A 25,978-nucleotide genomic window follows, 5' to 3' on the forward strand; every position below is an offset into this window, starting at 1 on the left:
TTTTTTGTCCTGTTCTTTATTCCTTTATTGCTATTTTTCAGTTTATTTTTCATATCCATTAGGGTCTTATTTGATTCTTAGTGGATTATTCTGTCCTTTAGAACTGGTTACAAATTACAACACAAATTCAATATAGGAATTTCTGACAAGTATTAATTTATCTCCAATGTGACACTGCTCTCTAACTACAAAGTTCATTTAAATTCAGTCCATTATCATAATTATTCGAATGTGTAATAAGCTCCCGTAAGCACTGATAAAGTTGTTTCTTTGTTCTGTGTTGTTGGAGATTAATCTAATAGAAACGGCACAGCTGACGAGTGTGTACCATGGTAAGATGTGATCTCTCTCTAGTCTTCTGAGCCAGCATTTAATAAGACTTTATTGAACAATATCATCTATAAATTCTATGAGAAGAAATCATATCTTCATTCATTTGGAGGAAATCTTTCATTAGGGATTTTGAAGGATGCAGCGTTTGTGAGCTTTCTTGTTCATTGTCTGGCATGCTTTATGCATTTCTGGGGGACAGGGCAGATGAATATATAAATTTCTGTCATCTTCATTAATGTGTTCCATATGCTTGCAATGAGATTATTCAACATCTAATGGGTGTGGTGATACTGTGCACAATTATTATATCTTTACAGAAAATTTAGAAATCGTAAAAGCTGCAAATCGATGTTCCTTTGCCTTTTTTCCTACTGTTAGATGCAAAAAGGAATACATTAGCAAGCGCAGCTGAATGGATAAGCCACCCTGAGGGTCTTTTCATGCATCTTCACATCTAAAATTATTAACTTCTAGCCGTCATGCAAATTAGGTTTATGGAAGAGCTAAACATCTGCACCGCCGTCTGACAGATTGGTAAACCATGTACACATGCATTTGCTGAAAATGGGAGCAAATCCAATATCTAATTTAAACGGCCATATTCTACATTTGTGTAGCATTTAATTGTTTTCCCTGAAGTCCACTTGTAATGTTAATCAAAGTTTCTAGCACCAAAAATAATATCAATTATTTTATTTATATAGCACTTTTCAGCAAATGAAGCGCAACGTGCTTCACAAAACATAAAATAAAAAATGAACACAGTGAAACACAACTTATTCACATCACATAGTAATAAAAGCATCACACACAGTAAAACACAGCACATTCATATAGTAATAAAAGCTAGTCTATACAAATGAGTTTTTAGACGAGACTTAAAAACAGAGAGATTCAGCAGATCTAATATCTCAGGGCAGGCTGTTCCATAATCGTGGGACCTTCACTACAAAAGCTCTATCACCTTTAGTTTTGTATCTGGATCTTGGACAGCCAACAGTTCATGACAAGATGATCTAAGAGATCTAACTGTTTCATGGGGTTTTAAAAGTTCTGTTAAATATTCTTATTCCAACCCATGTAATGCTTTATATGCAATTAATAACATCTTAAAATCAACCTTAAGACGCATTGGTAGTCAATGCAAAGAAGCTAAAACTGGAGCAATGTGATTAAAAGACCTAGTTCATGTCAAAAGTCTAGCTGCAGCATTTTGCACTGATTGTAGCCATGCTAAAGAGTGTGTTAATTTAAAACTTAAAAGCATGTGTGAGCTTCTCTTGTTCCTTGAAACTCAAAACATGTCTAACCTTTTAAATGTTTCTTAACTGATAAAAACAAGACTGGACTAACTTACAGACGTGATATTCAAAATGTAAATTAGTATCAAAGTAGACTCCCACATTTTTCACCACCTGTTTAAGTGCTGACTCAATCTGACTTTTGATAAGAATCATGACCGATTATAATGACCTCTGTTTTGTTAGTATGTAACTGAAGAAAATTACATGCCATCCAATTGTTTATATCTTCTATACACACTTGAAGAACATTTAAATTAGTCAAATCATTGGGATTCAATGATACATACAACTGCAGGTCATCTGCATAGCAATGAATATAAATGTTGTATTTACAAATCACAGAACCAAGCGGTAACATATATAGTGAAAACAATATTGGCCCTAAAAGGGATCCTTGCGGAACACCACAATTAACTTTTGTAGAGGACATCTCATCTCCAACAGACACTACATATTTAATATTTGTCAAGTAAGAAACAAACCAGTCTAAAGCCACCCCAGATATTCCCACCCATCTCTTTAACATATCAGTTAAAACTGAATGATCAACTGTATGTAAATAATGGTGTAATTTCATTTTTCAAAGCCATTTCATCCCTGTGTCTGACCTTTAGATATAAACATGCTGTTTTTGCAACTGTACTTTTAAAGATTTGGCTCTGTTATGATTGGCTTACCTCTTTGCATTTATAAAAAGTAACAACACCCCCACTAAGTCACTGAATACTAAAAAGGTGTTGATATGTGAACTTCGGCATTCAAGTGTCCATGTGCTCATGGTTGGGATGTCGTAATCATGATGATTCTGATTGACCCATTTTTTCATCTTAGTTTCAATAAGTGATTGAATCTCAAGGTAGTGATGGTGTCCTTACCTGTGTTGGACCCTGAGAGGTTGTATCTGGAGTTCACCTTCTTTATAATGTTTTCGTGAATTTGACTCCAGTCGCTTTCTGTGTTGCAACTGCAAAAAAACAAAAACAAAAAAACAGAGTAGAATCAGACTGCTGGATTTAATCACACAGCAGCATAGATACAAAGAACTGCAATCATATGAACAGCCAAAAGGGTTGGCCATGAGCCAGCTCATAATGTGTGTTTGTTTGTGCGAGAGTGTGTACCAACAAAGAGTAAAGCTCAATAGATCGGTCTGCCCTGCTGCGCAAAGTAGGTCACGCTATAATTTTAAGTGTATCAATACAACTCCAGGGACATATAAAAATCACAGAAAGTGTCTAAGTGTCTAACTAAAACAGTTTATGAGAAACAGGATTCCCACACCTTTTGACTAATGAATTCCCATGACTTTATCAGTCATTCACAATTACTGGATTTTACTGCAAGCAACAAAAAGTAAAATAGTATTCCTATTTTCTTTTTTTCATATACCATGGTGATATCATGTTTTTTTGGGCATGTACAACTGTAATACCGTTTTTTGTACATACATGTACCATAGTAATAGAATAGGTACTACAAAGTGGCTTTTTGGGCACGCACCATGATTACTGGTTTTACATGATTACATGATTTTAAAAAAGAATAAAATTTATAGATATTGCTGGTACAGATTTAAAAACCATCTTACCGTATTTCTTACCATACAAATGTCTCCAATAAAACAGTGAAATTTGAATATAGCTTGAATGAAGCTTCAAATTGCAAGCAATTTGCAGAAGAATACATTATGTCAGTCGTGTTCTGGCACTGCTCTTCTGGCGGCTGAATCTCCCAATTTGAGCTTACATCGACTGTGTGCGATCATGACTGGAGCTGCAGTCATAACGTGCTATTTACATGTTGATATTTTGTTATACGATTAAAAATTTTAAACAGAATATTACTTTAATGAAGAAAAACAACACTGTTATTTATATATATATATGAATTAATTTTACACTTCAATTACTTTACTGACACTACACTCAAAGCACTTTTAAATACAAATACAAAGAACAGGGGACTCTCCTCAGCCACCACAAGTAGATGTTAATATGATTATTCAAGTGCTTTATCTACTATTAATGTTTGAATTGTACTACAATTTTTAATTGAATAGGTTAAACTCATGATATGGCTGATATGAGTTCATTAGAAAACGTTATTATTTTTATACTATATTGTCCATGGGCGCCTGCAGGATTTCATTTGAGGGTACGCACAGAAATCTGCCCAATACAACCTTATATCTATGGGGTCCGGGGGGGGGGGGCATGCTCTCCCGGAGAGATTTTTTTGCAAAAACACCACCAAAGAATTCAATTCTGGTGACATTGAGAGAAGCTTTTTTTTTTTCTTCTCAAGTATGAGTAGTGTTCATGTAACTATTGGCTAAAAGCATTTCTTCCAGTAACCGTTCAGAACAAACACGTCCACGCTCCCAAAAAAGCAAAATGCACAACAACGAATAGAGCAGAACGCAGGTGTCTCGAGACGCATTTTTATCAGTTGAAGTTCTTTTTAACTTGACATGGGGTCTAAAAATGCAGCGCTCCTGTGAGAGATACTAAAAACACAGTGAAACGTGGCGCAGTTGTCAAAAGCCATCAATTTAGCTAATGTTTACATGGAAAACGATTGAAAAACAGCGCGAGCAGATGCAAAAACATGTTCGGTTTGAACAGCCCCTTGTTCACATGACACAGCACTAGCTGAAGTTTCTCAAAGTTACCTCTCAAAAAGACAGCCTTTTGATTCAGCTGATTGTAGGCAAATTTCCACTGTATCCAGCGCTGTTTGTTCTCTGTGTTCGTAAATATCCCGATACTGTTTTACTGTGTGAGAAACTGCTCCAAATGATTCGGTGAGAGAGTGGTCCCAATGAATTGTACTGAATCACGAATTGATTCAGACAGTTTTGCAAGCCCGTTTGGCCAATTCACTGAAAAGAACTGACTCAAAATAATTATTCATTTGCAAACTGGGCATTGCTAGTTCTTTTAAACAGCCAACAGAAATATGGGACACACTTCATGATTGGTGAAATATTCTGAGAGCAAATGTTTCTCAGCTCAGTCGGAGCGCTCATGGTATGCACAGTGCGTACGGCCACACAGCTGCAGGCGCAACTGATATTGTACACAATAACACCGCAAACTAAAAACATTTAGGTGTATGCGGTGTGTGTGTGTGTGTGCAAGTGTGTGGGTTTACTTCACTAAAGTTTAAGGACACATTTGTCACCAGGAGGAGATACTCAGGTACGTCCTCGATTGGAAAATCTATTTTTCGTAACAATCTAAAGTTTTCTTTTAGGGTTATGGTTAGTCTACAGTAAGTATACTTGGCTTTATATGAAAACAATATGCAATGTTCTCGGATAGATAGCCAAGTAATGTGTACAGTATGTGTGTGCATTACACTTACGCATAAATCTTCAGCAGGTGGTCATCTTTCGAGTCAGAAGTGAGAAGATCAGCGATACTGACCACAGCACAGCCATACGGACGCCTGTATTGAACATTACATGTGTTCTTCTTCTCTCCTGCACCCATTCGCCCTACAAACACAGATGTACACCAAACATTTTAATTCATATGTTCAAAGGTTTTGAGTTTTAGTCATTATTCTACAGAGACAATATTCCCCTTTACCAATTCTTATGATGTGTACGACAATATACACGTCTTTTCTCAGGTCTCCACTCCCGATATCCTAAATAAAAGATAAGCAAAATTTAAACAACAACGACAGCAATGTACCACTGTGTGATTACACCGGGAGTTATTTAATCAGAATACTCACCACAAAAATTGTGCTTTGTCTTTCTGTCTTCTCGGGAAACTTGGGCAGACCATTTTTATTGAGTTTAACAAAGAACCGTTCACTGGAAAACAAAGAGAGGGATGAGAGAGAGAGAGAGAGAGGTCATAACCTTAATATAGCATTCAGTTCAGACACTGAGTTCATTAGCAGCTGTAAAAATGCAATTTAAAAGCAGAGAGATAACTGAAAACCAATATAAATCTTGACCAATTCTGTACGGAAAGAAAATCTTGCATGCAACGTTTTTTGATATAGCGGGCATATTACAGTTAAATTCACTTTAACTGATGAAATATTTACAGAGCACAATTTCATACATAAAAAAAGATTTTTGGAAAAATATGAGGATTTCTTAAAGGAACAGTTCACCCAAAAATGAAAATGCTCATCATTTTCTCACCCTCATGCCATCCTAGATGTGTGTGACTTTTTCTTCTGCAGAACACAAAACATTTTAATATTAATATTAAATATATATATATATATATATATATATATATATATATATATATATATATATATATAAGCTCTGTTGGTCCTCACAATGCAAATGAACAGTGACCTGAACTCTGAAGCCCCAAAAGGCAGTATAAAAGTAAGACCCCAGTGGTTAAATCTATATCTTCTGAAGCAAGAAGATAGGTGTCGGTGAGAAACTGATCAATATTTAAGTGCTTTTTTACTATAAATCAACACTTTCACTTTTACATTCAGCCATCTACTAGTTGGGGCTGGTCAAAGGTGGAGATTGATAGTAAAAAAGGACATAATATTGATCTGTTTCTAACCCACACCACTCATATCATATCATATCACTTAAGATACAGATTTAACCACTGGAGTCATATGATTATTTTTATGCTGCCTCTGTCATTTTTAGAACTTCTTAGTTCTGGTCACCATTCACTTGCATTGTATGGAACTAGAGAGCTGAGATATTGTTCTAAAGATCTTAATTTGTGTTCAGCAGAAGAAAGAAATTCATCTGGGATGGCATGAGGGTGAGTAAATGACAGAATTTTCATTTTTGGGTGAACTATCCCTTTAAGTTAGACATGTTATTAAAACATAATATCAATTCACACCAGCATGGGGTCGTTTGGCTTAGTGGTTAAAAGACTTAGGAAGGTAATCAAAAAATTGCCAGAAAACAAAGTAACAAAATGTACTATGGTGCTGCTACTCTGCTTTTATAGCCATGTAACACAGTAATACCATGTTTTTTGTAGCATGTCCATTGGTAATACCATGGCATTTTTCGGGGAACATACAAAAGGTAATACCATGTTTCTGTTTACATGTATCACAGTGATAACATGTTTTTTTTTAGCCAAGTGCCATTGTTTTTTTGTGCATGTACCATGGTAATACCATGGAATTTTTGGGCATGTATCAAAGTAATACAATTTGTTTTATATATATATATATATATATTCCATAGTAACACCATGTTTATATTTTTGTGCATGCCTTATAGTAATTTCATGGTATTCTTAAAATGTCCCTTATTGTACCATGTAAATTCCATCCTCAATAAATACGGCAATCATTCAGTACCATGGTATATCAAAGTATTGTATTATCTTTTGATACCATAACAGTACCATAGCATCACCACATTACTTTTTTGTAAGGGCTACAGTATGTTCGAACCCCCAGAAGTGAGTTAAGTTGCCACCATTATGCCACTTTAATCCCAGTAATTCCAGGGTTACTGTCCTTGAAGAAAAACACACTTTGGATAAAGAATCCACTAAATGGAAAAGAGTAAATGTACAACATAAGGGACAATGTGAGCTGTGAATACAATAGAAAAACAGACAAAAAAAAAAAAAAAGAGAGGTTAGTCAGGGACACAGGCTAGACACATGTGTCCACCTCCCACCAAAATCATAATCCAGTTACATGACTTTAACAGCTCTATGATAAGTAGAGCAGCCCTATAAATTTATCAGGAACAATAGCTGTAACAGGAACAATAAGTGGCCGCCTGAATACACACAAGAGCCAAAAACTGGACAAGCTGGATCCAATGCACAAAGAGGAATACAAGCATTCATGCACTGACTTGTATTTAAAAAAGCCCTTCACACAAACACCATGCAATTAACTGAGTATTGTTCCAATCACTAGAGATGGGAGACACAAAGCCTGGCCTTTGACATGCAGCTGCAGGACTGTGATGGCTTTCTGAAGAGGCATCTGTCAGGAAACTGGGATACTTATTTCAGTGAATATCACCACCTCCATTTCAATAACACACACACACACACACACACACACACACACACACGGTCGACTCTCCTTCCCTCTCGCCGGGCTGATCAGAGGGAATTTGATATTTCCTCCCATGATGCCAGGGATTGTAACACGACAAGTTAGAATGGGACACAGACACAACCCACTCTTCCTCCGGACACGGCTGGATAAATCGACACGGATGAAAAAGTGATCCTTGTATGTCTAGATGGATAAATTAACTATGCAACAGAACAGTCCCATGGGAATAGAGGGGGCATCAATTACGCAAAAGGCTGTCAATCAGCACTTTGTACACGACTCTCTTGCGCCTATGTGACTTCACAAACAGACAGACCATCACAAGGGGCTTTGGCAGCACTGAATACAAAATCAAGCAGTTTCTACTGCAGCATCACTCTACTTATAACCACAGAGGTGAGTATACAAGTGAGGGTTAGTTTGATAGGAGGTCCATCAGATGAACTATTATGCATAAATATAAGTGGTATAAGTCATTTCGGTCCACTACTACTAAATAGTACACAAGATTGTGGTTAGTGCATCCCATTTCATAGAATGTTAAAAATAGCATACGTCAAAGGTGCCAGAGTGGTGTAATAGTTCCAGTGGATTTTTACAAACTAAGCATCTGAGCAAGTATTTTCTGATTTTTGCTCAAAGCCAATTGCATAAAGGAAAATGAGTTTGAAATGGTTCTCTTTCAACCTTTAATTGAAACAGAAGTTACCACAGCAGTTTTTAAGGCCATAAACATATTTTTAACCAAGTATGCATATGCAAATGTAAGCGTTTGGCCAACGCATTGCCAACTATCCAGCTAAGCATGCTTAACATGCGTTCTTGCATTACTTTGGCAGTAATAAACCTCAGTACTCAAGGGGGCGATCGAGTTACCTTTCAAATCTGTGCATTAAACTGGATGTGTTATTATTCATGTAAGTTGTTATAAATACATTGAATTTACCTACTTGCTCAGTAATATTTTCTATAGTTCAGTAGTTGACTTGAAAGAAAACTCACAGTAGACGCAGACTTTACACAATAATGTCTGCTATAGTGCCCCTTGTGGCAAAGTTGAGAATGCAGTGCGTACTTGCATTGTGTTATGAATTACGGTCTGACATTTTAGAATGCGACGACACATGAAACTGAGCTTGTGTAGTTAGAAACACTTACGTTCACATGCTTGCCTACAGTATGTATCAGCCTTAAAAGTAAAGAGCTGAAGGCAACACCATGGAATTTATTGAGCATGTACCACGGTAATACCATGTTTTATTTTGTTTTATGCATGTACCATGGTAATCCTACCAACATTTTCAGACCATTTACTATGGTAATACCATATTTTGGAGGGTATGTACCATGGTAATACAGTGGGATTTTGGGGCATATACCATGGTAATACCATGTTTTTAGTGCATGTATTATGGTAATACCATAGTTTATTGGCATGTACCATGGAATTACCATGTTTTTGTGCAATATAGTACTATAGTAATTTCATGGTAATTTCAAAGAATACGTATCAGCCTTAAAATTTAAGAGCTGAATTTTAAAGGTAAATGTATTCAGTAAAATGCATAAAGGTACAGTATATATTGTGGTATGCAGGTATACAGTACACAACAATGGGGTTTGTTGTATCAAAACGTAATTTTAAACAAGGTGGCATGCCCCATTACTGGAGTACTGACTTGGTACATACTCAAAAGTATGTACTTTACACATTAACAGCATACAAAGCATTTTTAAAATTCAAGTATATGAATTGGGATTCATCCTTAGTGGTTCCCTGTTCACCACAGGGGCGAGAAACTGAGTGGCAATTTGATTGAATCCACAGGAGCTGTCAGGCTGGAAGTTGAGCAATTTTGAAGCCGAACAAGTCTGGCAGTAAAAGAGTAGGTGCCATCATCTCCTATGAACATCAAAAAAATCCCATAGTAAAGAGAGAGACAAATAATTAACTGGAAATCAGCCAATCATCCAGGCAGGCAAAACAGTGATGGATCAGGGCCTTATTCTCCTTCAAGACAATAGCAAGGACCAAAAATTAACTCTCGAATAGATGAATAGACGGAAACCACCGAGACAGTGTGAGCAGTCACAACTAAGCAGCTGTTCAGACTGTTAAAGTTGGTAATTAACCATTAGATGAGATATACAGGTACACACACACATACAGAATCCTTTTGGTGCCTCCAACTGCAGGTGTGCTTCCCTGGTAAAAAAAAATAAATAAAATTTATTTGTTCATCTGTCTGGTAGCAGATAGAAACAAACATGAGGAAACACATTTTATGAGGCTATGATTGATGTGCATATCCTGACGCCAGATACAAATAGGAAACTTTTACATAAGAGGAAGCCTTTGAATAGTGGAACTCATCTTAACAAGGTAAGGAAAACATAAATACTTGGGATAATTGGTCTTTGCAGCCCATATCCTTAAGCATTTACATAACCACTGCTTATGTCATAATTACAATCATTTCCTTTCCAAAGCATTAAATTATAAATTTGTAAGCTTAAAAAACAAATGTAAATATAGCTGCAAGCAGCGATACCGGGGTCAAGCCAATTAACGGCACCATGAGCAGCAAAATAAGCTTTGTGACATGTTTTTGGTTAGAGTCTGATGAACAGTGTATGAGGAATTAGAAAAAGCAAACTTTCAATCATAAAAAAAAAAAACAGATTTATTTTAAAATTAACAAAAAATAGCCAATTCTTAGAATTTTTGTCCAGTATGTGGCGCTGTTCTGAAACTGCTCAGGTAGTATCTGGGCATGATGGTTATCATGCAGGAAAGCATTCAAGAGTTATAAGCCAAAACAGCCATTTTCCTATCTCCTGACCAGTAGGGGGCAGTGGGCCAAAACACTGCATGTAACCTCAGGGCCTAATGGTGATGACGCGTACCAAGTTTCGTCCCAATATCTCAAAGCGTTGCGGAGATACAGCCTCAAGTTCAATTTTGCACGTTCTTCGTCAAATTCATTGAAGCGCCATTCGAAAACAGTATGGTTTATCAAAATTCAGTGAATAGCTTTTTGTCGTGAGTGCCTCTAGGCGATGCAGGCCAATTTTCGTGCAAATCAGACAAATGGCCTAGGACGAGCTCAAAGTAGGCCTCTTGAGCCAAGGAATCAGAGGAAAAAAGAATTTCGTTTCTAGGACTCACGGTTCAAAAGTTATTAACATAAACGTGAGTGCAAATTTGGGCAGTTGGTGGCGCTAGAAGGTTTGAGGTAGAGACGCCAAATTTGCTGTGGTAACAGATCAGACTGTCCTCTATCTGTGGGCCAAATTTCATAACTTTCTCACAAACGGTTCTATGGGCTGTCATAGACTCAATAGCGGAAGAAGAATAATAATAAGAAAACTAACGAAAACAAGAGGGGTCTTTCGTTCATTCCAACATTCCAAATTTGCAACAATCATATGCAGATCTTCAAAAACCTTCATACCAAACTGACAAAAGTGAACGGTGATCAAGATTTAGAGGTGATTGGCTGACCTGAGCAATTGATGATCAGTTAGAGACTCAATCGGTTGAACACATATTAGTTAGATGATAAACTGAGCCAACAATGACTGGACAAACACTATTTTGACTGAATTGATTATCTGATTTAATGATTGGTTACAACTGACAGAGTAATGACTGGTTAGATAGTAACCTGAGTGAGTAATGACTGGTTAGAGAGTAACCTGAGTGAGTAATGATTGGTTAGAGAGTAACCTGAGTGAGTAATGAGTAACCTAAGTGAGCAGTGATTGTTAGAGAGTAACCTGAGTGAGCAGTGATTGGTTAGATAGTAACCTGAGTGAGCAGTGATTGGTTAGATAGTAACCTGAGTGAGCAGTGATTGGTTAGATAGTAACCTGAGTGAACAGTGATTGGTTAGATGCTCACCTGAGTAATGATTGGTTAGATAGTAACCTGAGTGAGTAATGATTGTTTAGAGAGTAACCTGAGTGAGTAATGATTGGATAGAGAGTAACCTGAGTGAGCAGTGATTGGTTAGATAGTAACCTGAGTGAGCAGTGATTGGTTATATGTTCACCTGAGTGAGTAATGATTGGTTGGTAACCAGAGTCAGTAATGATTGGTCAGATAGTAACATGAGTAAGTAATAATTGTCTAAATGCTCACCTGAGAGAATAATGATTAGTTAGATAGTAAACAGAGTAATGGTTGGTTAGATGCTCACCTGAGTGAGTAAAGATTGGTTTAATAATACCCTGAGTGAGTAATGATTGGTTAGATGCTCTCCTGAGTGAGTAATGATTGGTTAGATAGCAGCCTGAGTCAGTAATGATTGTTTAGATGCTCACCTGAGTGAGGAATGATTGGTTAGATAATAACCCGAGTCAGTAATGATTGGTTGGATGCTCACCTGAGTGGTTTGCTTTCTCGACTATCATAGATGAAGAAGAAGACCTCCAGTTCTTCACCCAGGTTTGAGCTCATCAGACTCTTCAAATGGACAAACAGGTGATGTGTGCTGACAGGACTTGGAGTTTCTTTCTTCCGATGCCGATGCTCCATCTATCCACACAAACAGATATGCACATCATTATATGTAGCACATCCAGGTCATATTCCTGCTTGATTCTCCAGTCACATGAGTATGCAAACATCAAACAAAAAACATTATCTGGATTCTCTACCTCTCTCTCTCTCTCTCTCTCTATCTCTCTCTCTAATATGCATAAAATAAGCATAAAAGTCTATGGATATTTGTGACAAAAACACATATTCCACTTAATTCCAGAGGCACCGTGTTCAAAGCATGGCTCCTTTACAGCCGGTCATATTTAATGTTTCCATAAATATGCTTCTTTCTTTGCAATGACACGAGAGAGCGGAATGTCAAATGCACACACAAACACAAACACACATGTAAACCAATCTGCACGCATATCAATGAGCACACGCTCACTGTAAGCACGCATTCACATTGCATACAGTTTGCTGATGCTAGGCCCTTTGGAGCGTTGCCTATTGGATTTAGCAAAGAGCTGCTGAGCATTCTGAATAAGCATCTCTGTATGAGGACACCAAGGTGTAAACAGCCGTGATGTGAAATATAAAAAGGCCAACGGGGCGGCACATACATTATGTTCCTGCCTGCTCACTGTGTGATGCTGCATTTGTGTGTTAACAGAAGGAAGGGGAGAAAATAATGACAAGAGAGAAAAAAATTCATCCCTGACGAGACGTTACGTTACCAAAGCTCACATTTGCAACAAGGTTTTACAGGGAATGAATGGACTAAAAAGATTTTTTTCAGTAAGGAATTTCAATAAAGTCTTTATTCCTTCATTGGCATGGAAGATTCTAGACTCCTTAAACCTCTTAGTTTCACCTCAGAACCTTCAAACAAAGACCATCTGTGCTCTGATCAAGTGTGTGCTGGGTCATAATGATCACAATCAGTGTCTGACTGCCCGATTTTAACCAAAACAAACCTTTGAGAAATAAAAACCTCAAGAATGATTGAAATATTTCACAACATGGCACTGAAAAGGGAGGTAACATTCAACAACTTGTTCTTCAACATGCACAGATATAGAAATTTAGACATTGAATGATTTTTTTGAAAAATGGGAATTCTAATTTGCCATTCTACCTCACATTTTAATGAATAACCCCACTCCCCCCCAACTCCCCTAAAAACAAACCAAAAGATAAACTAAACATAACAAAAACAATACTATTTTTGATCATTTTAAGTTTTTGATTAAACCAACACCACACCTAGTCTCTCTCTCATCAAATTCAATTCGACTGATCACCCTCTCTGGGTTTACTTTACTATAATGAATGGCTGGCTGTACATTATCCCTTACAAAATATTTTGTGCGTTTAAAAAAAAAAAAAAAACAGTGATAACGATAAAATCTAGAATTTGACATGCTTTAAGCAATATTTAGACAATGGAAAATGTGTATGTACAATCGGAAAAATGGATTCAGGGCTGAATGCGTTTTTTTGCGCAATAAAATCTAACGAATAGAACATAAGTGTTTTAAGATGTGTTTTTAAAAGTTGAAGTTCATTAAACTTAAAGGAATATTCCGGGTTCAATACAAGTTAAGCTCAGTCGACAGCATTTGTGGCATAATATTGATTACAATAAACATTTATTTTAACTCGTCCCTCCCATTCTTTCAAAAAAGCAAAAATCTTGGCACTGGAACCACAATGGAAGTGATTTTTTATGATAAAATACTCACTGTTTCAAAGCTATAGCCACAAGTCAAAGGATATGCCTGTCTGTACTATCCTTTTCAGTGTAAAGTTATTGCCAATTTTACAACTTTACAGCGCAAATACACAAGTTTTAACAAGTTTTGCCAGTTCTTTCATAAAATTATAAGCTTCACATTTTATAGTTTAAACCCTCCAAAAATCTCCCCATTCACTTCCATTGTAAGTGCCTCACTGTAACCTCGATTTTTGCTTTTTTTTAAAGAAAAGGAGGGACTAGTCAAAATTAATTTGTGTGTAATAAACATTATGCCACAAATGCTGTTGATTGAGCTTAACTTGTATTCAACCCGGAGCATTTCTTTAACACAGCGTCTAAAAATAGAAGGTGCTCCAGCGCGAGTAGCTGTAAAATACAGCGAGAAGCGACCGGCGGTCAGAAATGTCCGCCTGACAGTTTAGTACTTATGTACTGGCATAGAAAGAGTATATATAACTTCAATAAAATAACCCTGATATTATCAGCTTCCAATATCGGCCGAATCAGACTGACACCAATAATAACCCACAGAATAATATTGGCTGATGTCAAAATAGTGTGGACGAAATAGCTTTTTAACTCCTCAGCACTAATTAAAGTTTGCATGGTGAGACTGTGTGACCTGATTCACTCCCACACTATTCATCACTCCACACTGGGTATGTGTCACAGGTAATGAGCTCAGTGTACACACACACACACACACACACACACACACACACACACACAAAAAAAACTCCTTCCTGCAGTGCTTCCTATTCTATTCTATTCTAAACTAGATGCATCACAGCACAAAATAACCCAAATACGTCAACAAATCTTACAGAAAACTTTTTCCACTTAACATTACCTAAACTTTTAAAGTAATTATTTTTCTAGGGTTCTCTAATTAAGTGTACCATTGTTTTAATAAAGTGTATTACACTATGAGTCTTCCTGACTGTGAATCAGACTACACTGGTTATTCTGTATGTTTGTTGTTGCTTGTTGCATCCAACCAATTCCCAACTCTACTCTTAGGATCTTCTAATAAAGACATCATAACTTTGTGGAAGCACTGGAGGTGCTACTACTTGAGTTTTGTGTTCATATTTATCCCTTTTTGGCTCTAGGCAAATAGCAGGTTGCAAACACATGCCTTCTGTTTCATCTCACAGGTAGCTGATGCCAAAGCACTGTGCGCCTGCCATATAAACCACAGACATGGTGCAGTAATGGAGTCTGTCTGGCAGCGGAGGGTTATTACATTACATTACACAGTGCGGAGGACACTTCAGGTCACGTTTAAGCAGAGGTAATGCTCAAATGTGCTTCGCACAAACTCATCACATCACTGCAGAGACTCCCCGCTGTCAACAAACCCTCCGGCCGGCAATGAGACTTCCACATCCATGACGACAGTAATTTTCTGTGTCGAATCTTGTCAGTGCTGTTCGAAATTACTGTCATTTTCTACCCAGGGGCCTGTTACGCATGTTGATAGGAGCATGTGAGGCTTTCATCACAAACGTCTTCCGTTTAATGAAACGAGATTCAGTGGCTTTATAGTACATAGAGAGAAATCTTTCTTAGGAGATCAACCTTGAGTCAGGAAAAAAATGTGTTTTTTGTTGATACAGTAAACATCGGAAGGATGAAACAAACCAGTCGGTAGAGCTCGGTAACGCTGATTTCGTCCGGGTCGACCATGCTGAATTCCCTCCGGGGTACCAGGTCCAAACCCAGCTGCCTGTGAAGGCAAATAAACACACAACATTCAGCATTTCATGACTGTTTCAATGCAGTTAACTTGCTGGGATTCCATGCAATTTTTTGGGCGAATTTTGAAAAGCTTGACTATCTGAAAGTTGGCAAAATGTACGCACTAGGCTAAGGTGGATTTTCTTGAGTTCCGCATAAGTTAAAAAGTGAATTAAGGTGAAAGAAACAGTTTTTTTTGTTGTTGTTGTTTTTTGTTTTTTTTTGTGGAAAAAAACAGAGCATTTAACTTGCGTGGTTCCATGCGACCAATTTTAAATGTTAATATTTTTCTTGGGAGAATTTTGAATTTGCGCTTAAGAAATATGAACGGAAATTATTCATAATCTCAATTTGTGGAAAAATGCACTCACTGAACTGAAGATGGATTTTCTGGAGTTCTGCATAAGTCAAACAGGTTTTGAAAACTTTGTTTTTATTTATGTATTTATTTATTTTTGCAAAAAAAAAAAAAAAAACCTGGTTAATGGATTTAACTTGCTGGGTTTCAGTCCAACTATTTTTTCTTTTCTTTTTTTTCTTTTTTGCAAACTCTGAATTTGCACTAAAGAAAATCTAAATGGTAAAAATTGTTAAAATGATAATTTTCATTAAAAAAATGAATTTATAAAAAGTTTTTTGTTTTTTTGTCCTGGGGGAAACAAATATTTAAGAGGCTGGGGAGAGAAGCAATGAGTGAATCTGTTACATTTTTGTGAAATTTATTGTATATAAATTTGTATATAAAGTATACAGTATATATTGGTATCAACTCAGTCTTTATCTACAAATAAAAAGATAGCAATTTTTGAGAAGGCAGCTGACCTGGAGGCAAATGCTCATTTCTTTTCAATGTTATTTTCATGATTTTTACAAGCTATAAAAGCAAAATTGCAGAAAAAAAAAAAAATATGGAAATGTATTGTGCGGGTCCTAATGTGTTGGAAAATAGCAATTAATAAATGTTTAGAGGTACCTTTATATGCTTGCCCCTTTTAGGGTTAAAAAGCACATTAATGTGATTTGCAGTTTTTTGTTTGTTTTTTCAGAAAAAAACAATGACTTGTTTTAACCATTTGGGCATGTGGGTGTACGATGGTGTTAATGCGCCTAACGAAGATTGAAACGTATGTTTTGCATTCTCTTTATATCACTTGCTCTTTTAGTAGAAAATAATTTTACAAAGTAATTTTCTGTAAGTAAAATATAATTTTCTTATTTCTTTCATTTGATTTTGGGCTGACCCAAGACTGTTTTTGACATCACGCCTAGTTAGGACATAGTATTTCCCTAACAAGGGAATGTGGTACTAACTCATTCCCCCAGTCCAGTCGTGCTGTGATGTGCTGTTTGACGTCCCTCATGCGGTCGTGAGTCAGGTGACCAACCAGAACCTGTCGCCTCAGATCCAAAATCTCATTCATGACGTGCCACAGTCTGTGAAACAGATCGCCTTCATTTTTCTACAGAGAGAAAGAAAAACACATTGAAATAGTAAAGATACAGCTTTAATGATGGAGTATTGGCGCTCCACTGAAATATAATGAGCTGCTTTAAAAATAATTGAAAGAGATCCGTTTTCCCCCCGACAGCTGATGAAAGACAAATAATATATTCCACCCAACGGTGTATATGCACCCAGAGTTCACGTTTGGCTGTGGGTGGACTGCGGTGTTTGCACAAACAATGCTTACCACAAAGAGCTGCTTCCACATGGCACCCCAGTCCCTCAGTGTGGACGTCATCTCGGTAATAACAGAGTCTTCGGTTGGCACCACCAGCTCAAACTGCCTATGGGTCAAATGTGGGTGTTACACATGGAATCAGTTTGCTGTGCTGTTCATTAAGTAAAATTCATTTGTTTGACATTGTTATATTCATCTAGCATTATGTTGTGGTAGCTGTACGGGTGGTAACAGTACTGAACAGATGTTAACGACAAAAGAAATGTGCATGATTGCACTTTAGACTATTTTAAAAACACCTACGCTCTAGTTTAAAGCTTCCATTTATTTAAAGGGGTAGTTCACCCAAAAGTAAAAATATTTTCCTTAACTCTCAAATCTCGTTCATGCTTTCAGAAGTTAAAACCTTGCTTTTTCAAGAAGGTATTGTAAACGTAGCAAAGTTTAACATGCAGATGCGCAAGATTAAGAAATGTTGGTGGAAGGAACAGCTTGGAATACAACACAAATTTGTATACACTACTTCTACTGTACTTTCCAATAGTATTTTCCCTTTACTAAAACGCTACAGTGAAAAAGCTTAGTCTTCCAGTCGAAGGGTCTGAAAATTGAGGGGATTCCCTTCAACTCACCCTTTATTCTTGATATGAGCATTTTTCAGATGGATGTAACTGCAAGGAAAAATCCCCTAAAAAAAGAGGGATCAGGGTATGTAAATGTGGTAAAGAAAAAGATAAGTAACACAATTTTCAAACAAACGAAAATAAAATAAGTGTGAATAATTTTAATAATCTGAGTGTTTCAGAAACTGAAAATAGCAGAGACTCAAAAGACAAAGAGACTGTTGCTTACCTTGGCATTTGGGTTCTTCAGGATGAATCCTCTGTACCAGCCTGAAACACAAAATATCTCTGTGACTTTCATCCTTCATATCAGCCTAATGTCTCTTTCGGCTGAGCCGTTGTCTTGGAAAAATGGGACATATCTGACCAAAAAATAAATAAAAAAAATGGACATGTTGGATATGTTCTCTTATGTTCTCTTAAGAAACAATGTTTTGCTTGTTTGTAAGTCTAAATATGTACAGTAGTTAAGCTCAGTACCAGATCAACCGATATGTACCAAAATATTTTAGCCTAAATATTTTGGATTTACGCATTTCAGTTTCATAACAAAATCCCATCGAATTGGGTATGTTTAACAAAATTAAATTAATAAAACATTTGGGTAGCCTTCACACGCTTCTCACAATTCCAGTTGCTGGAATTTTGGCCCATTCCTCCAGACAGAACTGGTGTAACTGAGTCAGGTTTGTAGGCCTCCTTGCTTGCACATGCTTTTTCATATTGAGGACTGAGGTCAAGGCTTTGTGATGGCCACTCCAATATGTTGACTTTTTTTTTTGTCCTTAAGCCATTTTGCCACAACTTTGGAGGTATGCTCCAAAACTTCCTGGCTGATGTCTTGAGATGTTGCTTCAATATATCCACATAATTTTCCTTCCTCATGATGCTATCTATTTTGATGCTCATGATGTTATTTTGTGAAGTGCACCAGTCCCTTCCCCACAATATGATGCTGCCACCCCCATGCTTCACGGTTGGAATGGTGTTCTTCGGTTTGCAAGCCTCACCCTTTTTCCTCCAAACATAAAGATGGTCAATATGGCCAAACAGTTCACTTTTTATTTCATTAGACCAGAGGACATTTCTCCAAAAAGTAAGATATTTGTACCCATGTGCACTTGCAAACTGTAGTCTGGCTTTTTTATGGCAGTTTTGTAGCAGTGGCTTCTTCCTTGCTGAGCAGCCTTTCAGGTTATGCCAATATAGGACTCGTTTTACTGTGGATATAGATACTTGTCTACCTGTTTCCTCCAGCATCTTCACAAGGTCATTTGCTGTTGTTCTGGGATTGATTTGCACTTTTCACACCAAACTACATTCATCTCTAGCAGACAGAACATGTCTCCTTCCTGAGTGGTATGATGGCTGAGTCGTCCCACGGTGTCTATACTTGCGTATTATTGTTTGTATAGATAAACGTGGTACCTTTAGGCATTTGGAAATTGCTCCAAAGGATGAACCAGACTTGTGGAGGTCCACAATTGTTTTTCTGAGGTCTTGGCTGTTTTCTTTTGATTTTCCCATGATGACAAGCAAAGAGGCATTGAGTTTGAAGGTAGGCCTTAAAATACATCCACAGGTACACCTCCAATTCAGTACACCTCCTATTAGAAGCTAATTTTCTAAAGGCTTGACATCCTTTTCTGGAATTTTCCAAGCTGCTTAAAAGGCACAGTTAACTTGGTGTATGTAAACTTATGACCCACTGGAATTGTGATAGTCAATTAAAAGTGAAACAATCTGTCTGTAAAGAATTGTTGGAAAAATTGCTTGTGTCATGCACAAAACTATAGTTTGCTAATATTAAATCTGTGGAGTGGAAAAAAGAAACTTTCAAAAAAGAACTCTCACTTTCAACTGCTTTTATTTTCAGCAAACATAACATGTGTAAATATTTGTATGAACAAAAAGATTCAACAACTAAGACATAAACTGAACAAGTTTCACAGACATGTGACTAACAGAAATTGAATAATGTGTCCCTGAACAAAGGGGAGGTCAAAATCAAAAGTAACAGTCAGTATCTGGTGTGGCCACCAGCTGCATTAAATACTGCAGTGCATCTCCTCCTCATGAACTGCACCAGATTTGCCAGTTCTTGCTGTGAGATGTTACCCCACTCTTCCACCAAGGCACTTGCAAGTTCCCAGACATTTCTGGTTGGAATGGCCCTAGCCCTCACACTCCGATCCAACAGGTCCCAGATGTGCTCAATGGGATTGAGATCCAGGCTCTTCGCTGGCCATGGCAGAACACTGACATTCCTGTCTTGCAGGAAATCACGCACAGAACAAGCAGTATGGCTGGGCATTGTCATGCTGGAGGGTCATGTCAAGATGAGCCTGAAGGAAGGGTACCACATGAGGGAGGAGGATGTCTTCCCTGTAACGCACAGCGTTGAGATTGCCTGCAATGACAGCAAGCTCAGTCCGATGATGCTGTGACACACCGCCTCCAAATCGATCCCGCTCCAGAGTACAGGCCTCGGTGTAACGCTCGTTCCTTCGATGATAAATGCGAGTCCAACCATCACCCCTGGTGAGACAAAACCAGGACTCGTCAGTGAAGAGCACTTTCTACCATTCCTGCCTGGTCCAGCGAAGGTGGGTTTGTGCCCATAGGGAACACTGTTGTCGGTGATGTCTGATAAGGACCTGCCTTACAACAGGCCTACAAGCCCTCAGTCCAGCCTCTCTCAGCCTATTGTGGACAGTCTGAGCACTGATGGAGGGATTGTGCATTCCTGGTGTAACTCGGGCAGTTGTTGTTGCCATCCTGTACCTGTCCCGCAGGTGTGATATTCGGATGTACCGATCCTGTGCAGGTGTTGTTACAGGTGGTCTGCCACTGCGAGGACGATCAGCTGTCCTTCCTGTCTCCCTGTAGCGCTGTCTTAGGCATCTCACTGTACTGTACGGACATTGCAATTTATTGCCCTGGCCACATCTGCGGTCCTCATGCCTCCATGCAGCATGCCTAAGGCACGTTCATGCAGATGAGCAGGGACCCTGAAGTTTTTATAACTGTGACCTTAATTGCCTACCGTCTGTAAACTGTTAGTGTCTTAACGACCGTTCCACAGGTGCATGTTCATTAATTGTTTATGGTTCATTGAACAAGCATGGAAAACATTGTTTAAACCCTTTACAATAAAGATCTGTAAAGTCATTTGGATTTTTACAAAATTATCTTTAAAATACAGTGTCCTGAAAAAGGGATGTTTCTTTTTTTGCTGAGCTATATATATATATATATATATATATATATATATATATATATATATATATATATATATATATATATATTATTTAAAGATCACACATTCAATTTGATTGAATTTTATTATGACACTGAAATGTGTAAAAAAAATATTTTAGTGCCGAATATAGAGTGTTGATATGTAATGGCTGATGACCGATTTAATGCTGTATATAACATTTAAAAAATATTTAAGATTTATGCATTTCAATTTCATAACAGAATTCCATCAAATTGAAATGAGTAATCTTTAATAAAATAAAAAAAATGTAAAAACCTAAATATTTTACGTTTAATTAAATTAATTTTGTTCAATGTGATATAATTTTGTCATGAAATTGAAATGAATAAATCTTGAAAGTGGCTAAAATACAGTATATACACTCACCGAGCACTTTATTACAAACACTATGGTCCTAACAAATTGCCCAACGTGGTCTTCTGCTGTTGTAACCCATCTGTCTCAAGGTTCGACGTGTTGTGCATTCTGAGATGCTATTCTGCTCACTACAATTATACAGAGTGGTTATCTGAGTTACCACTCTGCTAACATGCTCTGGTTGTGACTAATGATAAACAGCCTCACAGCCTCTGCACAGCCAGCACAGGAAAATTCTCTTTATGTGTTAATAACCACGAAAGCATCATCGTCATCTCTTCTGATAATGTGGACTTTAATGAGCAACTAAGAAAAACTAACTAACTGTGCAATAGCATTTGAATTTTTAACACAGTATTCATTCATGAACATGAACTGAGATATTTTGTGCTGTTGCGCTCATTCGAGTGGCCACACACATACTGTATAAAGAGATGTGCGTCTCAACTATAAGCAGTTACCGTCAACAGCTATTTATCATCAATCATCAGCCACAGCATGTTTACATTAAATGTAATTAAACCAGGATCTTTTCACATAAACAATGCATTTTCTCCATGTCAGTGTTCCAGTTTCCAGATTTTAAAGTAAAGATTTTTTTATCAGATTTTAAGCTTCTTTTTTTTCCCCTCTTCCGGCTGAAAACCGGAAATAGTTGTATTTTTTTTTTTTTTTTTTAATAAATCGCCAGCCGAAATTTCGGTGCATCCCTAGAAATCACGGAGATCCCATTTTCTCCCCATTCTGATGATTGATGCGAATATTAACTAAAGCATGATTTTATGCATTGCACTGCTGACACATGACTGGCTGATTAGATAAAATCGCATGAATAAGTAGGTGTACAGGTGTTCCTAATAAAGATTTATTTATTTATTTATTGAGTGAATGTGATTTAATAAAATGTAATGATAGCAAAATTGCTGACATTGACATTTATTTTACACCAATATTACCATTAACAAGGTTTTCAGTTGATTACAGTAATGACACAAGAGAAAGCTAACCGACAAAACAACATCTGCTGATACCAATAATCTCAAAATGAGCAAACATTGGTTGATTCACCAGCCGATACATTGGTTTTTCATCACTAATTTGAGAGAATTTGTGATTACATGAAAGTAAAAAATATTCGCACACTAACCAATCAGAATCACATATTCGAGTTACAGCTGGCCAGCAAATGCACAAATGTTTGAAAGCAACATCTTCTGTCTGCTCATCCATAGCAGCTTCATGCGGTCTTAAACCACTTTGCTTTCACAAACACAAACCAACCACAGCAGATCTGAAAATCTCCAGCACTGTTGTTCTTCTGTCCACAGCTACAGTAAAAGCCCACCAAGATCTGTGACATCTTTTCCACATGTCAATAAAGCTACAAAGTTCCATCAAAATCTTCTTAAATGAATCATTTTTCTGAAAAATTGTCTTCCAATCGATCATCCATGTACAAAAATCTAAACAAATTTTCTTATGAAAAGCCAGTTAATGCTTTGAGTTAAAGAATGAGTGTACAAATGTCCTGGCAGTGAGCCGAGAAACACCATTTCAAGGTGTGAAAAACATGGGCCTCTATCAGTTCCACACTTACAGTAAATGCAATAGCGTTATTACAGCAGCTCTAAGGGTCAAATATCAAAGCAAGAAGCCCTTTGCTGAAAACTAACACCTCTACTGAATGTAGTGAGGAACTATTGATTATGTAGTTTCATATAAACTCTACATCTTTACCCAAAGGTTTGTGTTCTCCTTGTCAAAATTTCTGGCTGACCTCCAGTTGAAAACCATCTCTCAAACTCACAAAACAGGAAGTGTGCTCACCCAGAGAATAAAGGAGTGTGTCATCAAAGGGTCAAAACAGGAAATGAAGGAAAGCCTGAGTCGAGAGCAGGTCACAAAAAAGACCAGCGCACAGTTTCAGATCCTCACACTTGCTACACAATAATAACAATACTATGAGATCAACATGAGGTTGCACAGGTGTTTTTTGAACCAACTCCAATAAAATGAAAACCCTACTTAAAAGACTAGATTTGGTGCTGGTCTAACTGGTGAGCCAACATAGCAGGGCTCCAGACTAAAAAAAAAAAATTTACTAAACTGAAGCATTAAGGAGCCAAAAGGCTGTTTTTAGTCACCAAATCACAGAATTGCTCGATTTAAATTGCTGTTCAGAAACAAGATAGAAAGCTGAAGAAAAGGAAGACAGCTAATAACCCATTCAAGGTTTAATAAACAGTATATATAGTTGAGAAGATAAGTTTGCATTCCTTTTTGTCTCATAAATGTTCAAAGCCCTTTCATAATTTCTATAAATATAAGAGATAAAAAAATTGTTTTATTTAGTACTGCTCTTCAGAATCTACATTACAGATATTTACATAAAGTATATTATGCATATAGTAGTGTGTTGTCTTCTTAAGCATCAGTGAATGTTTGCACCTTGTGTAATAGTTGTGTACAAGTCAAAAGCTTGATATATATTTAAATTGGTTTAATATATTGCCTTAGTCTTTCTTTACTTTTACTGGATAGTCCAGACACAGAGACTACAAGAGTGCAAACTGAATGAAATTCCAGATGCAGTTTATTGTGCTGCTCTAATCCCAATCAATAATTACCAGAAGAAAATAAAGTGGTACATAACGCAGGATGTTTAATTAAAAAGAAGTCTGAAAAACAGACTCTTATTTTGAAATGTATGCGCTCCTAGTTGTGAACTCACTGACACCACCGCTGTTTTGCTGAGAAAGTGACTCTGATTTAAACTGCTAACATGAGCTCCAGCTTTCAAACCCTCAGTTCTTTTCGGGTGATCACGAAAAAAACCCGGTTCAAAAGAGTCATTAGCCATGCTGTGCAACATCAAAACTTACCTAATGACAACATCACTGAAAAAAGTCTGATTTAGCTGTTGACCAGGGGACTGATTCAACAAAATCTTAAGAAATTAAGAAAGTTCTTAGTTTAAATTATAAGACAACTGTCAGAAAGTGTCTACTGTAGCTACAAACGTTGATGGACGGTTTGAGAAAAAAGTATTTTCAGGATTACTAAATATTCTTACATTTAAAAAAAAAAAAACCCTGATGAAAACAGTAGTTAAGAAGAATTTTATTCTTAGGTATTTTTTGTGAATCTGGCCACATCTTAAATAATCAGTTAAAACCAGCATTAACTTGAGCATGCACAGAGCACTAGATGGTGCTAGGAAGTGTAATCGAGCTTGAAATCATGATCGCCAAGGAGACTGCTAATGTCAAGATTTATAGTGAAATAGGAATTACATGTTGGTCTGTTCTCACCCAAGAACAAATAAGATTGCTTCAGAAGACATGGATTAAACCACTGGAGTCATAAGGATTACTTTTATGCTGCCTTTATGCGCTTTTTAGAGCCTCAAAATTTTGGTCATCATTCACTTCCATTGTTTGAACCTACAGAGCTGAGATATTCTTCTAAAAATCTTCGTTAGTGTTCTACAGAAGAAAGAAAGTCATACACACCTGGGATTGCATGAAGGCGAGTAAATAATTTTTGGGTGAACTATTCCTTAACGATGGTCCAAACTGTAAAAACCCAAAGATGGGAGTTTGAAGGACAGTGGCTGGCATTAGCATTCATTTACCTTCACATTTCTCCAGGATCTGCACCGTATCCCCGATCTCCAGGGGCAAGCCATGCTGTACCGTCCCCCGGAAACTGGCCAGCACTGCAACACACAAAACAAACAAAACATCCATCATGTGGAAAACCAACAGCTCATCTGTCATTCCATTCATCCCTGTTTAAAATGGGATACAATTTCAAAGCATGGTATGAGAAATTCAATCAAGCAATCACAGAAAACCATTACATTTTTGCATGGCACCCACTGTGAGCAAATAAGAGCAGTTTAATGAAAGTTAAAAGAAGTGACGTGGATTCTGAGCCTCCGTTCATAAAAGGCTCAGCTGAGAAGACTTGCAGCAATGCTAGTACTTTGATAAACACGTGAGAAGAACCTTTGAAGTGAAGGGAGAAGAGAGGGAACCAAATCTTGCTCTGAACAGAGTTGTGTAGAGAAAGGAAAGAAAACTAGATTTTCTAAAGAGAAAATGTGAGTGGTGTTTGCTCATACAAAAGTGTTTTTGCCAAGATGCTGCGATGCAGTTGCAAAGGTGTTCTTGGTGGTTTTTAGTGCCTTGCTAACAGAGACTATTTAGAACGAGACCGAGCACTGGTATTAAAATCAATGGGAGAAACTGGAATGCCCAATATGGCGGATATAGAAAAGGAAGTCCCACCTTACACAGGCCAATCAAAAACGTGCACATTTTTTAATGTAAACTAAGCTAAATAAACAATTTATGAAACCACT

General features: G+C 37.2%; 1 protein-coding gene across 2 annotated transcripts in view; it reads right to left on the reverse strand.

The window, feature by feature from the left end:
• The window catches only part of LOC127436649 (dedicator of cytokinesis protein 4-like), a 143,015-nt gene that overhangs the window by 67,066 nt on the left and 49,971 nt on the right, over positions 1 to 25,978 (reverse strand). For both annotated transcript variants that reach the window (XM_051690925.1, XM_051690923.1), the window contains exons 2-12: positions 25,247 to 25,330; positions 18,202 to 18,242; positions 17,982 to 18,037; positions 17,359 to 17,455; positions 16,979 to 17,127; positions 15,572 to 15,656; positions 12,071 to 12,222; positions 5,382 to 5,463; positions 5,231 to 5,291; positions 5,004 to 5,136; positions 2,513 to 2,601 (exon numbers count right to left, since the gene is read on the reverse strand). In XM_051690925.1, coding sequence (XP_051546885.1) covers positions 2,513 to 2,601; positions 5,004 to 5,136; positions 5,231 to 5,291; positions 5,382 to 5,463; positions 12,071 to 12,222; positions 15,572 to 15,656; positions 16,979 to 17,127; positions 17,359 to 17,455; positions 17,982 to 18,037; positions 18,202 to 18,242; positions 25,247 to 25,330 — 1,029 coding nt within the window. The remainder of the gene's footprint in view (positions 1 to 2,512; positions 2,602 to 5,003; positions 5,137 to 5,230; positions 5,292 to 5,381; positions 5,464 to 12,070; positions 12,223 to 15,571; positions 15,657 to 16,978; positions 17,128 to 17,358; positions 17,456 to 17,981; positions 18,038 to 18,201; positions 18,243 to 25,246; positions 25,331 to 25,978) is intronic.

The sequence above is a fragment of the Myxocyprinus asiaticus genome, chromosome 47, assembly GCF_019703515.2.
Source record: "Myxocyprinus asiaticus isolate MX2 ecotype Aquarium Trade chromosome 47, UBuf_Myxa_2, whole genome shotgun sequence".
Lineage (NCBI taxonomy): Eukaryota > Metazoa > Chordata > Actinopteri > Cypriniformes > Catostomidae > Myxocyprinus > Myxocyprinus asiaticus.